Source organism: Zosterops lateralis (assembly GCF_965231275.1).
Source record: "Zosterops lateralis genome assembly, chromosome: 7".
Classification (NCBI taxonomy): domain Eukaryota; kingdom Metazoa; phylum Chordata; class Aves; order Passeriformes; family Zosteropidae; genus Zosterops; species Zosterops lateralis.
In genome coordinates this window covers 35,245,564-35,257,552 of record NC_139767.1, presented here as the reverse complement: position 1 = coordinate 35,257,552, position 11,989 = coordinate 35,245,564, and the positions used below count along the sequence as shown (strand labels likewise).

The 11,989-nt window shown below is 49.5% G+C and overlaps 2 protein-coding genes and 1 long non-coding RNA gene across 5 annotated transcripts in view; 2 read left to right on the top strand and 1 right to left on the bottom strand.

The window, feature by feature from the left end:
- Positions 1-2,577: 2,577 nt before the first annotated feature.
- LOC310911590 lies at positions 2,578-3,509 on the top strand. The gene is made up of 2 exons (XR_014590563.1): positions 2,578-2,668; positions 2,777-3,509. It is a non-coding gene; the product is annotated as an uncharacterized lncRNA (long non-coding RNA).
- Positions 3,441-8,022, bottom strand: LOC310911589 (uncharacterized protein). Of its 3 annotated transcripts, XM_083865301.1 has the most exons (4): positions 7,799-8,022; positions 5,033-5,174; positions 3,904-4,925; positions 3,441-3,632 (listed from the first exon to the last, which is right to left on the bottom strand). In XM_083865301.1, exons 2-4 carry the CDS (start codon positions 5,160-5,162, stop codon positions 3,564-3,566), a joined length of 1,221 nt encoding a protein of 406 aa, XP_083721427.1. In that variant the 5' UTR covers positions 5,163-5,174; positions 7,799-8,022; the 3' UTR covers positions 3,441-3,563. The 3 variants fall into 3 exon arrangements, 1 of the variants encoding a protein (XP_083721427.1); XR_014590561.1 differs by having other exon boundaries at positions 4,858-5,174; XR_014590562.1 differs by lacking the exons at positions 3,441-3,632; positions 3,904-4,925; positions 5,033-5,174 and adding an exon at positions 5,201-7,122.
- The window catches only part of ZEB2 (zinc finger E-box binding homeobox 2), a 114,836-nt gene continuing 107,943 nt past the window's right edge, over positions 5,097-11,989 (top strand). The window contains exons 1-2 of the mRNA XM_083865288.1: positions 5,097-5,194; positions 7,937-8,107. Of these exons, the coding sequence (XP_083721414.1) occupies positions 8,035-8,107 (73 nt within the window). The 5' untranslated portion in view covers positions 5,097-5,194; positions 7,937-8,034. The remainder of the gene's footprint in view (positions 5,195-7,936; positions 8,108-11,989) is intronic.

Here is an 11,989-nt window from a genome sequence, read left to right as displayed (position 1 = left end):
GGAGCAGCTCCCTCAGAGGAGCAGGGCTGTGGGGAGGGAAGGATGCTCTCCCCAGGCTTGGCTCCAAGTGGGCACATCTCATCTGGGTCCCCTATGTGGGGATGTTTAATCCCTGATGTAGGAAGGGTTCCACACTTTAGGGAGAATAGTCGAGAATTCTGGTTATGAAAGGCATGAAGGAAAAGCCTCAGAGCAGCTAAAGTGTATTTAGAGGTGCTAAACCTCTGTCTTCACCAACCTCTAAAATGTATTAGTCAAAACTCATCAGGCAGGACATCTTTGCTCCTATTCCCTCTGTTTTCCTCCTTCCACGTGGTGGGCAAAGAAACACAGTCCCCGTTACTCATCCTCCAGTGGGGAAAAAGCAAACACACCAACATAAATAAGGCAGTGAATCATCCCCTCAGACCGTGCCACCAGGTCCCCACAAAGCCACCATGGCTGAAGGTCTCAGCAGGAGGCTCAGGTCCTCCAGGCCCCCAAAGCCCTCTTTGGTGGCTGCTCCCCTCCCCTGTCAGTCAGTGCTGGGTGCTGGGGGATCGCAGGAGGGTCTCTCCCTGCACAATCCCTTTCCCATGGCAGGGTTGGTCCTTGGCAGCAGGATTTGCCCCTCGCTGGCCCTACAGATCCACACAGTGATGGGAACACAGGGTTATCTCCAAGGGGCTTATCTTCATCCCTATAGGGTTTGGTGGACGAAGGAAACCCACCGAGGAGCTGGAGGTAAGACAGCTTCTCCTGTGGCTTTAACCAGGCAAGTTTGCACCAGGATCAGGCCACCCTCACCTCAACTTGTGGCATTTCCATGCAGGAAAACCTGAGGGAAAGAGGAGAAACCTGCACTCAGAGAATTGCCCTTGAAACCATCTCCAAGCTACAGTGCTTGGGAGCTGCACACAAGGAAGGAGCTGGGGTTTGTGAGGATATTTTGGCTCTGCTTCCTTTTAAACTGATGGGGTGGGGGGAGAGAGGATGTGCAAAAGTTTTAAAATAGAGCAGGGAACAGGATCTGCATGGGGATGCTGATGGAGCAGGGACTGGGATCCGGGCTGCCAGCACCACCCCAATAAAGGCAGGATCTCAAGCCTGTCATTATTTCCATCTCCTAAAGAAGCTGCACACCCGTTATTAGTTCAGAGCCGGGCAGGAAATCATCGCCTGGATTAAGGTTAAATTCCATCTCAGAAGGGCTTAGCTGATTGCTAAATGTTTATATCCAGTGTCCAAAAATTAAAAATATATTACAAAAAAACCCTCAACAAACACCCCCACATCTCACATTAAAACAACATCTAATAACGTTGGGTGCTGTGTCAGTCCTGCAAAGATCCGAGCAGTTCTATCGCTCCCGTGCAAACCCTGCGCAGGCACATCCTCGCTGGGGAAACTGTGAGATTGAGGGCTGAGAGAACGGCCAGCAAAATTATGAATAGGGATTATCTGACAACGCTGACATGTTTCTTAAAGCCCTTGAGCATCATCACACGCTCTGAGGGTTTGTTTTTTCAGCGTGGCTGCAGATAAATATATTTTATTGATACGCCATCGACAGCACTCCTGCCTCGCACGCTGCAAGGAGCAGGCTGCAGCCTCTTGTAATCTCCAGTTCATCCCCTGGTTTTGTAATCTGGAAATGTAGGAACAATATGCAGGGAGTTTGTGATGGGATTAATTTATTTTGAGGACTTGTTGGTTGGTTTTTTAGGTTTTCTCCTTTTTCTCCTAGAAAAACGTGGGTGAGTGGAAATCGAGCAAGTCAGTAATTAGCATTCACTTTTTTTTTTTCCTTTCTTTTTATCATATGCATCTAAATTCAGTTTAGCTCTTTAAGGAATTGCCAGACTGCCCTTGATTTATAGGCAGTGCCTTCTGGATCTGAGAGGATCTAATTCAAACTAATAATACTTGAATCTGATTTCAGGATATTTGTGCTGCGCTATATATTTCATTAAGATATCATCATTCTCTGCGCGTGTGTGTGTGTGTGTGTATGTGTGTGATACATCTCTGTGCATCCAGGTACATTTAGGCATGGAGAAGTCATGCATCCTTGCAGGAAAATCAGGCTGCCTTTTAGAGAACAGTGGAAAGAAAAGTTTTAACAAAGCCACGAAGGCTTGTAGCGGGGGACAAAACCAGAAATATAAATAAGAAACATAAATTAAAATAATGATTAAAAAGACGAGGGTATCTCGCTGCCACCTTTGCCTAGTTGAGGATTGCAGCGGCAGCAGACGGCCAGAGCTGCCTCTCCCTCCTGCAGCTCAGGGCTGAGGAGGGGGACACCCCGAGGTGACACTTCCCAGCCCGGGAGGACATTTGGATGCTCCTACCCTGAGCCCCCCCATTCTCTGCCTCCCCCGCGTCTCGCAGGGGGCACCCACTCCCTTCTAAACTGAGAGATGACCAAAATAAAACCCCACCGGTGGCTCTGATGAGCTGCAAAGACACCCCCGGGGGGGCGAGGGGGGGTCCCTTCCTCCCTTTGCGATGCTGAACCGTCAGGAAGGTGTTTCCCCGGGCAGGACCATTATTGGAGCGCGATCCCATCGCTGCTGCTCGCCCTCCACTCCTTTGCTTGGGGCACACGCTCAATGCACAGTTCTAGAGCAGTTTATTTAAGCTCAATATAAGTAAAAGTGCAGCGTGGGATCGGTGCGCGCCGTTTGTTTCGGTTTTATTCGGCAGGGAGAGAAGGAAAAAAATAAAATAATAAAATCAAATAAAGTGCTGGAATAGGCTGAACTCTTGTCAGAGCGGGGAAATTGTTCCGCAGCTCTTTGGGTTCACCTCGGGAAGGGACCTCCGCGCCAGTGGGCAAAGAGGCGAAGTTTCTCTCTTTGCACAGGGAGATTATTTCGAGCTCCTTCAGGAGGAAGGAACGGGCTGTGGGTTGTGCTGGGAGCCGGGCAGGAGCCTCAGGCGGATCTGCCCCCTGTGCAGCCCGAGCGCCTTCGCTCAGCATCCCCGGCTCCTCTGCCTTCACTTACTCGGGTGTTACTTCTCGATTACGGGCGGTGTGAAGCGGATTTTTGATTAACAAACCGGCGGAGCGTTGGTTAAGAGCGCTTAAACTAAAAAAAAAAAAAAAAAAAAAAAAAAAAAAAAAAGAGAGAAAAAAACTATCCCCCTGGGAAGTGGGCTCTGAATTGGTTAATAATGTGCAGTACTTGCTAAATTGCTGACTTCCAGATGTGGAAAATATCTTTCTTGTTTAGGACCTACGTAACCTGATTGGATTACGACAGAAGCGTCACATTGGAAGGCTTTTGAGTGATGATTTAATTAACCATACAGTAGAAAGCTGTATTTGCCAGGAAACCCCTTCCATATTTGCATAACCAATCCCTTCAGTGCAAAGGTGGAGTCTGGGCTTCTTTTTTTTTTTTTTTTTTTCTTTTTTTTTTCTTCTTTTTTTTTTTTTTTTTTCTTCTTTTTCCTTTTTTTTTTTTTCTATATGTAATTTTATTTTAATTTTAATCCTTGAAAAAAAAAAAAGTGAAAAACTTGTAACCTCCCTGAAGTTCATCCCCACGCGTTCCTCGTCCACGCTGTCTCTCTGCTCATCCAGCTACTTCCAAGAAAGAGCAGAGAGCCAGGAAAAGAGAGCCCATCTCACCCCTGATCCATATCTGTGAACAAAACAGATAGACTGTAAGATCTCAGCACGTTTGGTTGATTTATTTTTATTTTTTTTTTCCATCAGATTTAGCTGACTATTCAAATAACCTGGATGAGCGCTGAAATGAAAGGGGAGGGGGGGGGGAGAAAAAAAAAATTAAAAACCCCAAAAGAAACGTGTGAAGGATAAAAATAAAACCGCACCAAAACAAGCCGGGGAGAGCTCATTTGCAGTACAGAGTTTAGTTTCTAGGGCTTTACGTTAGGGTAAGTTTTGCTCACCGCAAAGCGAAGGCAGAGCCCGGAGCGGGGCAGGAGAGGCGGCCCCGGACGGATCCGAGGGCGGGGGGACAGAGGGGGGACCCTCCCTGGGGATGGGGGGACCGCCAGGGATCCCGCCAGGGGATGGCAGAAGCGACAGGGATCCAGCCTGGGGGGCAAAGATCCATCCTGGGGGGCAAAAATCCAGTCTGGGGGCAAAGATCCAGCCTGGGGGGCAGAAATCCAGTCTGGGGGCAGAGATCCAGCCTGGGGGGCAGAAATCCAGTCTGGGGGCAGAGATCCAGCTTGGGGACAGAGATCCAGCCTGGGGGGCAGAGATCCAGCCTGGGGGCAGAGATCCAGCTTGGGAGGCAGGGATCCAGCCTGGGGGCAAAGATCCAGCCCAGGGGCAGAGATCCAGCCCAGGGGCAGAGATCCAGCCTGGGGGGCAAAGATCCAGCCTGGGGACAGAGATCCAGCCCAGGGGCAGAGATCCAGCCCAGGGACAGAGATCCAGCCTGGGGACAGAGATCCAGCCCAGGGATCCGGCGGGATCCTGCTGGGGAGGGGGCGGGGGATTCCGCCTGGGGGAGGGAAAGGGATGCAGCGGTGGAGGTGGGGGGGGGGACACCCGGGCAGGGATGCGCCTGGGTGAGCGGGGATGCGCCCCGGGGGCGGCAGGGATGCAGGCTGGGCTCGGGGGGAGGGCAGGGTGGTACCCGCGGGGCAGGGGGGCTGCAGCCCCCGGGGGGGTCGCTTGGGATGCGCCGGCCCGGCGGGGCGCGCTGAGTTTCCGCGGGGCGCGGAGCGGAGCGGAGCGGCGGGGCGGGGGGCGGGCGCGGGGCGGGGGGCGGGCGGGAGGAGGTGGAATTGCATTTCTGCCGCTAAAGCGTTCGCGGAGACTTCAAGGTATAATCTATCCCAGATCCTTTCCCAGAGAGAAACTTGGCGATCACGTTTCCACATGATGCTCACGTTTGGTGCTCTCCAATTATCCCTCCCCACAAAGATAGGTGGCGTGTGTTGCAGGGTCTCTCCTCTCGCTCGTACAGAAAAGAAAAAGAAAAAAATGTCATTAGAAGAGGCGTAACACGTCAGTCCGTCCCCAGGTTTGTGTTTCCTGGAGTGGCAGAAAGAGATCAGTCCTAACCTGCCCAGCAGGAATAACGGTCCTTCCGACAACTCTTTGCAAGGCTTTTTACAATTTCTCCAGGAGCTGCATCTCCCTTCACCTTTTCTCCTCCACTTCGCGGCTTCTTCATGCTTTTTCTTCTCACCATTTCTGGCCAAAACTACAAACAAGACTTCGCAGGTAGGTTCGGAATTTAATTCCATTTTCTCTTTTTTTTTTTTTTTCCCTCTTCTCTTTTTTTCCCTCGCACCACCTCACGCATCAGCGGGCTTATTTCATTTCGAGAGTATTTTAATTTTTTTTCTGGATTGTTTATACTTGGGGCAAAAAGAAATCTTTTTTATTTTTTTTTTTTAATTATTATTTTTTTTCAATCTTTTTAACCGAAACCTGAAGTCACTCCAGCCCCGCTCCAGGAAGGGATGAGCAGTTTTGGGGTGCTCGGGGCTGTGCCACCACCAGCCCTGCTCCCCTTACCTGTCAGCCAGGTACGGGAGGTGCCTTTTAAAACCCAACAGCAAAAGTTTTAGCGTTAGGAAAGGACTTAGTCCTCTTGCAAAAAAAAAAAAAAAAAAAAAAAAAATTTGAAAAAAAAAAAAATTGAAAAAAAAAAAATCCCTGAAAGATTCCCCCACCCACCTCCTGCTCTTTTTTATTTCAGATTTTACATCTGAGCTCTGAAAGTTTGCAGGTACCTGTTAATGCTTTGCATGCCCTGAGCGTGCAGAGCCAGCCCGGCCGGGCACCGCTGCAGCCCCAGCCCCGGGCAGGGCTCCCCGGCAAAGGATGTGTTTCCCCAAACAGAAAGTTTTGCTGTTTTGTCTGCTTAGTTGGTTTCATTTCTATATTTTATTTTGTGAAGCTGAGTGAAGTAACACCTTAGCTTCTGGGAGCCTAAAGCAAGAAGTGAAAGTACAGACTGGAACTTAAAAGTCGTTTACCAAAAGGGAAAAAAAAAAAAATAAATTAAAATGAATACATATTTTTAAAAGCTTGCCGGCCCTCTGGGAAGAAAAGCGTTCTCGAAATTTGCAGGTTTAAAATTATTGACAACTTTTTACGGGAGGCTGGAGAGTAGGGAAGGGAGTGAAATGCATTTTAAACAATTCACCACTGGTCGTTTTGCATTAAAACGCCAATTGCCGAGGCAGGCGGAGGGTCTGGGGCTCGCCTCGGTGCCTGTCCTCCCTCCCCGCTCTATCTCCTCTCCTGGCAGATCTGCCGCCGTGATGCCCAGCCCGGCCTCGGGAATAACTGGCAAATACTAAAGTTTCTATCCCGTTTCTCAGCCTCTTCTTTGCTCAGGCACATTCACCCACATCCACAGAGCCACCCATTCCCTCTGTCCAGGCGGAATCCCAGGCAGGAGAGTGGGAGTAAACACGCTGACCCCACACACGCTCTCTCAATCTTCCCCATCCTCTTACCTGCTTGGAGATTTATTATTTTTTTATTTATAGCCGAGCAGGTTTTATAACAGTAAACGCCTGAGGAGAGAGTTCAGGCAGAATAAAAAGACCCAACACTTCACTGCTCAGTCCTGGTGTGAAGCTCCAGCAAAGTAAAAAGACACAAGAGAGGGGAAAGAGGAAAAAGGGGGAGGAAATTTCTCACTCTGCTTAAAATATATCTACATATATAGAGATTGAAATTGCTGAGAAAGGTAATAATTTTTTAAGGCTTTATGTAAAACTCCCAGTTGAGGAGAAGACAATAGATGCGAAGGCGAGGGGGCATCCTGCTCAGGAGAGCAAGGGTTAATTGCCCTTGTTTTACAGTTTGCATCTGTTACATCTTTTATAGCCCCCTGTTTAAACTAATCCTCAAGTCAAAGCATCTTTAAAGCTACAGCATCTTCTTGGAGATGGACTGAGTTCCAGGAGCGTTCTTGCAGCAAAGCAAACGCTCCTGCCCCTCTCTCCCTTTGACAGATAGATCCTCCTGCCCAGCCCGGGCACACAGACACACACAGTAGGTCTAAAAGTTTACAAGTTGCTTTTATTTATTATTTTTTTTTTCTTAAAAACAACAACAAAAAAAATACCCCAAACCTCAACTGAAAGGCTCTGAAAACTCTGACAGCGGTAGTTTTGATTTCTGTTTCTTTTCTGGGAAGGAAAAAAAAAAATTGACATTCTTGAAGCTTTGTTTAACTAAGGGGCAGGGGAAACCCTGAATATTGTCAAACTGACTAAAAAGGTGACAGAGGTTTATAATTACACTCCTCGTTGTTAGGGGGAGGGGGAGGCATCCGTGCTGATCTTTACCCCAAAAGGACAGGGGGAGAGCCATGTTTCCCTCTTATCACTTTTTGCTGGAAGTGCACTTTGGGGGGGGGGGGGGCACAAAATAAAAATGAAGGCAGGAGAAGGGCAGGATTTCTCCCCGAAAAGAAGTTCTAGTGTCAAATTAAAGTACTTTTCGGAGGAAATGGTCCGCCTAGCATTGAGTCAAACAGCCTACTGTAAAAGCTGTGCATTCCCTCATACGGTCATGAGTTATGACTCATTTGAGATGTAATTCTTGTCTCTCTCTCTCTCCCTCTCTCTCTCTCTCTGATCTGCTTTGCTGGTGCAACACACACACACACACACACACGCAGGGAGGGAAACACGCTCACACACACACACACACACAGAGAGAGAGAGAGAGAGAGAGCAGGAAAAATAAATAAATAAATAATTATATAAATAAATAAATAAATAAAGAAGAAATCTGCCCGGCTGGGGAAGAGAGAGAGAGAGAAGAAGAAGGGGGGAGAGCCCGCTCCCGACCGCGTCCCACCTTCCCCCGGCACGGCCAGGCTCGCCGTGTGTGTGGATGGGTTCTTTCTCGGGTGCAAACTGGGGTCCCCGTTGGCGCCCTGCGTTTAAATGGGACATCCCGATGCCCACATTGTCGCTGTGTTTGGTCGTTACATAGAGCCTGCGTGCTGCTGCTGCCGCCGCCGCTGCCGCCGCCGCTGCTGCTGAATCAGGGAGTCGAGCCCATGCGAACTGCCATCTGATCCACTCTTATCAATGAAGCAGCAGATCATGGCGGATGGCCCCAGGTGTAAGAGGCGAAAACAAGCCAACCCCCGGAGGAAAAACGGTAAGACGGCCCCTCGGGAAAACTTTTTTTTTTTTTTTTTTTTTTTTTTTTTTTTTTTTCGGCCGGTTCCTCCGCGAGGAGGAAAAAAAAAGGCGGCGGCGGCAGGACCAGGGGGAAACGGGACGGGGAGAGGAGCTGGTCACCCCTCTCCTCCTCCTTCTCCTCCTCCTCCTCTTCCTCCGTGTGCGGCGTCCCGCGGAGGGACGCGGGGCGGGGGGAGCCGCCCGTCCGTCTGTCCGTCCGTCCGTCCGTCCGCCCCAAAGTTTGTTGCGCGGGCGCGGAGCGGAGCGGGCGCTGCCCCCGCGGCCCCGGAGCGGCCGGAGGAGCGGCGGGGGCGGCCCGGACTCTGTTCCCCCCCGTCCCGGGTCGCTGTCAGTGCGGAGAGACGCGGAGAGGAGCGGAGCGGGGCGGTGGGAGGCGCGGAGCGGCGCGGAACGAGCGGGGCGGGCGGCCCTGGGAAAAAAAAAAAAAAAAAAAAAAAATAACAAACCCGGCAGCGTGAGAACCCCGAGGCGGGCTGGCACCGAGTTAGCCACTCTCTCCCTCTCTTTTTTTTACCCCCTTTTTTTAAAAAAAAAAAATTATTGTTAGGGAGTCGAAAATGAAAGTTCCTCCTCCCTGATAATTAATAATAGTAATGAGCTCGGTGGCCGCTTGTCCGTCGCTGCCTGTCCCCTGGTCCCCGCCGGTCGCGCAGGGCCGGGGCGCGGTGGGACGCGCCGTTCTGGGCTCATTGCACGTTTGGCAGCTTTCACTGCTGTGCTGGGGTCTCTCTCTCTCTCCCCGTCCCTCCCTCAGTTTGTTCCTTTCCCTCCCGGCTGATCGCGGCTTCCCCGCCCGCAGCCCCTCCACGGCCATCCCGGCCCCACTTCCAACAACTTTTCCTCTCTCGGAGCCGGAGGAAGGAAGATATTTGTGTGAACCTGAACCCAGAGCGCTTCAGGCTCAGCTACTTCATTTGAGTGGAGAGAGAGGTGGAGGGGGGCTCAGAGAGGAGGGGGACACACACACAACAACAACAACAACAACAAAAAACACAAAGACAAGAGAATGTTGATTAGAAACAAATGATCCTGGCCCCCCCTTTCCTCTCTCTAGGTTGTGAGTGTGTGTGTGTGAGTGTGTGTGTGTCTTTTTCTTGTTGTGGTGGAGGCGTCGAGCCATATGGGGGAGTGATAGAGGAATTTTAGTCAGAAACTGTTCGTTATGTTACACTGGCTTTTCCCTTTGTGTTGTCTTTGATCTATTTACTTGGCTTAGTATTACAAAAAAGAAGAAGGAAAAAAAAAAAGGCAAAAGCAAAAAAAAAAAAAAAAAAAAAATCCAACTAAAATAATATATTCCGAGCAGCTTCCCAAGGATCCGTTCCTTGTTATCTTTTTTTTAAAGTCTCTCCCCCCCTTCACTCCACCACCCTTTACTCTTGTGTCTGTCATTATTTAAGGTGGTCCTCACAGAGGAGACCTCCCCTTCCCCTCATCTCTGGGTAATTTAGTAGACATTAAAATTACACGTAATGTTTCCCTCTCCTCTCTTGTGTTTCCTCTGTTCTTTTTATTAAATGTTGGTTATTGATTTTCTAAAATCAATGTCTGTTGTGGGGCTTTTTTTTCCCCTTACAAGTATCTAAAGCACGTTGCTGATCAACTGGATAACAAAAGCTTTGTGTCAAGTAGCCTTTTTTCTTATGTTAAACAGTCATTTTTGAGAGAAAAAAAAAAAAAAAAAAAAAAAAAAAAAAAGAGAATGAGATTTAAAGCAACGCATCCAGAAGTGCTCTTTTGCAGTAAAGAATATTCTGAGTGTTTGAGGGGGTTTTATTCTTCTTCCTCAGCCTCCTTGCTTTTCCAGGCGAGACTATTTAGTTTAGCGTGTTAAACCCATCACATGCTCTCTGATCAGGGATGCGTCTACGTGTTTAATATTTTCTCAACATGATTTGAGTCCTAAAAAAAAACCACCACCACCACCCTTACCTCCCTCCCCCCCCGGCCAGGAAAAAAAAAATTAATAATAAATTACTGGATGCCTCTGTTTGCCCAGGACACACCAGGACCGTATCCTGGTAGTGCAGCCAAGTCTTTGGAGCGGGGTGGCAGATTCTGGTTGTTCCCATGCAAAAAAAAAAAAAAAAAAAAGGAAAAGGTGTTTTCAGGGAGCCGCACTAACTTGGAAAAGCCACCACACTTGGGAGACGAAAGTTTTAATTGCGATTTTTAAGGTAACCACTTAAAGATCCTGCAAACTTCAAGTGTGTGTGTGTGCGAAGGGCTGAGTTCTCTCCCTTCAGTGGCTTGTTCTGGCCAAGGCAAGGGGTGTGTGGCGAGGGGGGGGAAAGGAAATAATTCTCTACTTTCTGTCTGTCCCCTCTTTCCCCTTTGTGCTCCCTAATTTGTTTCTTTCATTCATTTCTGAGTGAGGAATGCCCTGGTTCTGAGCTTCTGAGGAGCAGGTAGAGCGAGGGTGGGTTTGGTTAGAGTGCTTTTTTTTTTTTTTTTTTTTTTTTTTTTTTTTTTTTCATTTTCTCGACAAGCACGTATCCAATGCCTTTCCTGTTGGGAATTGCCTAGGATTTATCTGGACTGAGTGGGGTTTTTTTTTTTTTTTTTCTTCTTTCCTGGAATCGTGGAAAAGATGTTACTCCTGAGCTTGTGTCTTTGCTGATAACACCAGAAACGGTGATGCTTATCGAACTCGGGCAGAAATTCCTTAGAAACAGCAGCAGAACCAAAATAAAATTAAAAATATATATATAAATAAATAGATGGTCATGAAAGAAGAGAGAGGAATGTTAGTGAATTCTAGATATGTTACAAACCGGGGGGACAAAACAGAATAATCCAACTAATGCCTGAGTGGGCTCCCCGCCTGTGTGCGTGTCTCTGCGTGTGTGCGGGGATGGGCAAGGCTCGGGGTGAGATACCGGGGGCTGGATAAAATTACAGCGCGGCTAAATAGGGTAGAAAGGAAGGCAGGCTCGGGATTTTCCGAGATAACGGGGTTGATGAGAGCTGCTGGAGTGGAGGAGAGGTGTGCTGGGAGGTGGGGAGGGGTGAGTTGAGAGAGAATCAATGAGGGGTGGGGAGGGCAGGGGGGAAGGATTGGGCAGGATTGGGAAGGACTGGGAAGGACTGGGAAGGAGAGGACCCCAAAAGCGGGGCCGGAGGGGGGCGGGAGGTGCGGGAGCGGCAGCCCAGGAATGCGCCGGAGCTCCGGGAAGTTCAGTCAGATGATTCCCAGCGCCTGACTCACTTCGCGGCACTTTCACTCGGGAGAGAGAAGTGGCGGCACAAGAGGAGGAGGAGGAAGAAGAGGAGGAGGAGGAGGAGGGGGCAGTGAGCCCCCTTCCCGCACGGGCGCCCCGCGGAGGCGGGGGATGCTCCGGCGGTGCGGAGTGATGCGGAGCGGGCCCGGCAGCCCTGCCCTGCCATGCCCGATGAGCTGCCTCCTCTCCCTGTTGTTGTGGTTTGGCGTTTGTTGGCTGAGGGGTGTTTTTTTTCCCCCCCTCCCTCCCTCCTTTCCGCTCCCCTCCTCGAAAATCCAAAGTGAAATTAAAATCCCCGCCAAGGAAAGGAGGGGAGGAGGGGGGGGAGGGGAGGGGGGAAAGTTGTATCTAATTTACCCCAAAGTTTCAGTAAACAGCTCTCTTTGATTCCTTTGCCACCTCGCTTCCAGTTGTAAAGAAAAGGGAGAAAGTTCAATGCTTTCAGGGCGTCTGATCCAAGAGCACAGACCAAACAAGCAGAGACGATTAGGCTTTGCTCAGAGCCTTTCCCAAAAAGATACCCACCCACCCTCCTTCCAGGGATGCTGGGGAAGGGGGGAAAAAAACCCTCCTTCACTTCTCGCTTGGAAAAAAATGGGGAAAGAAAAAAAAAAAAA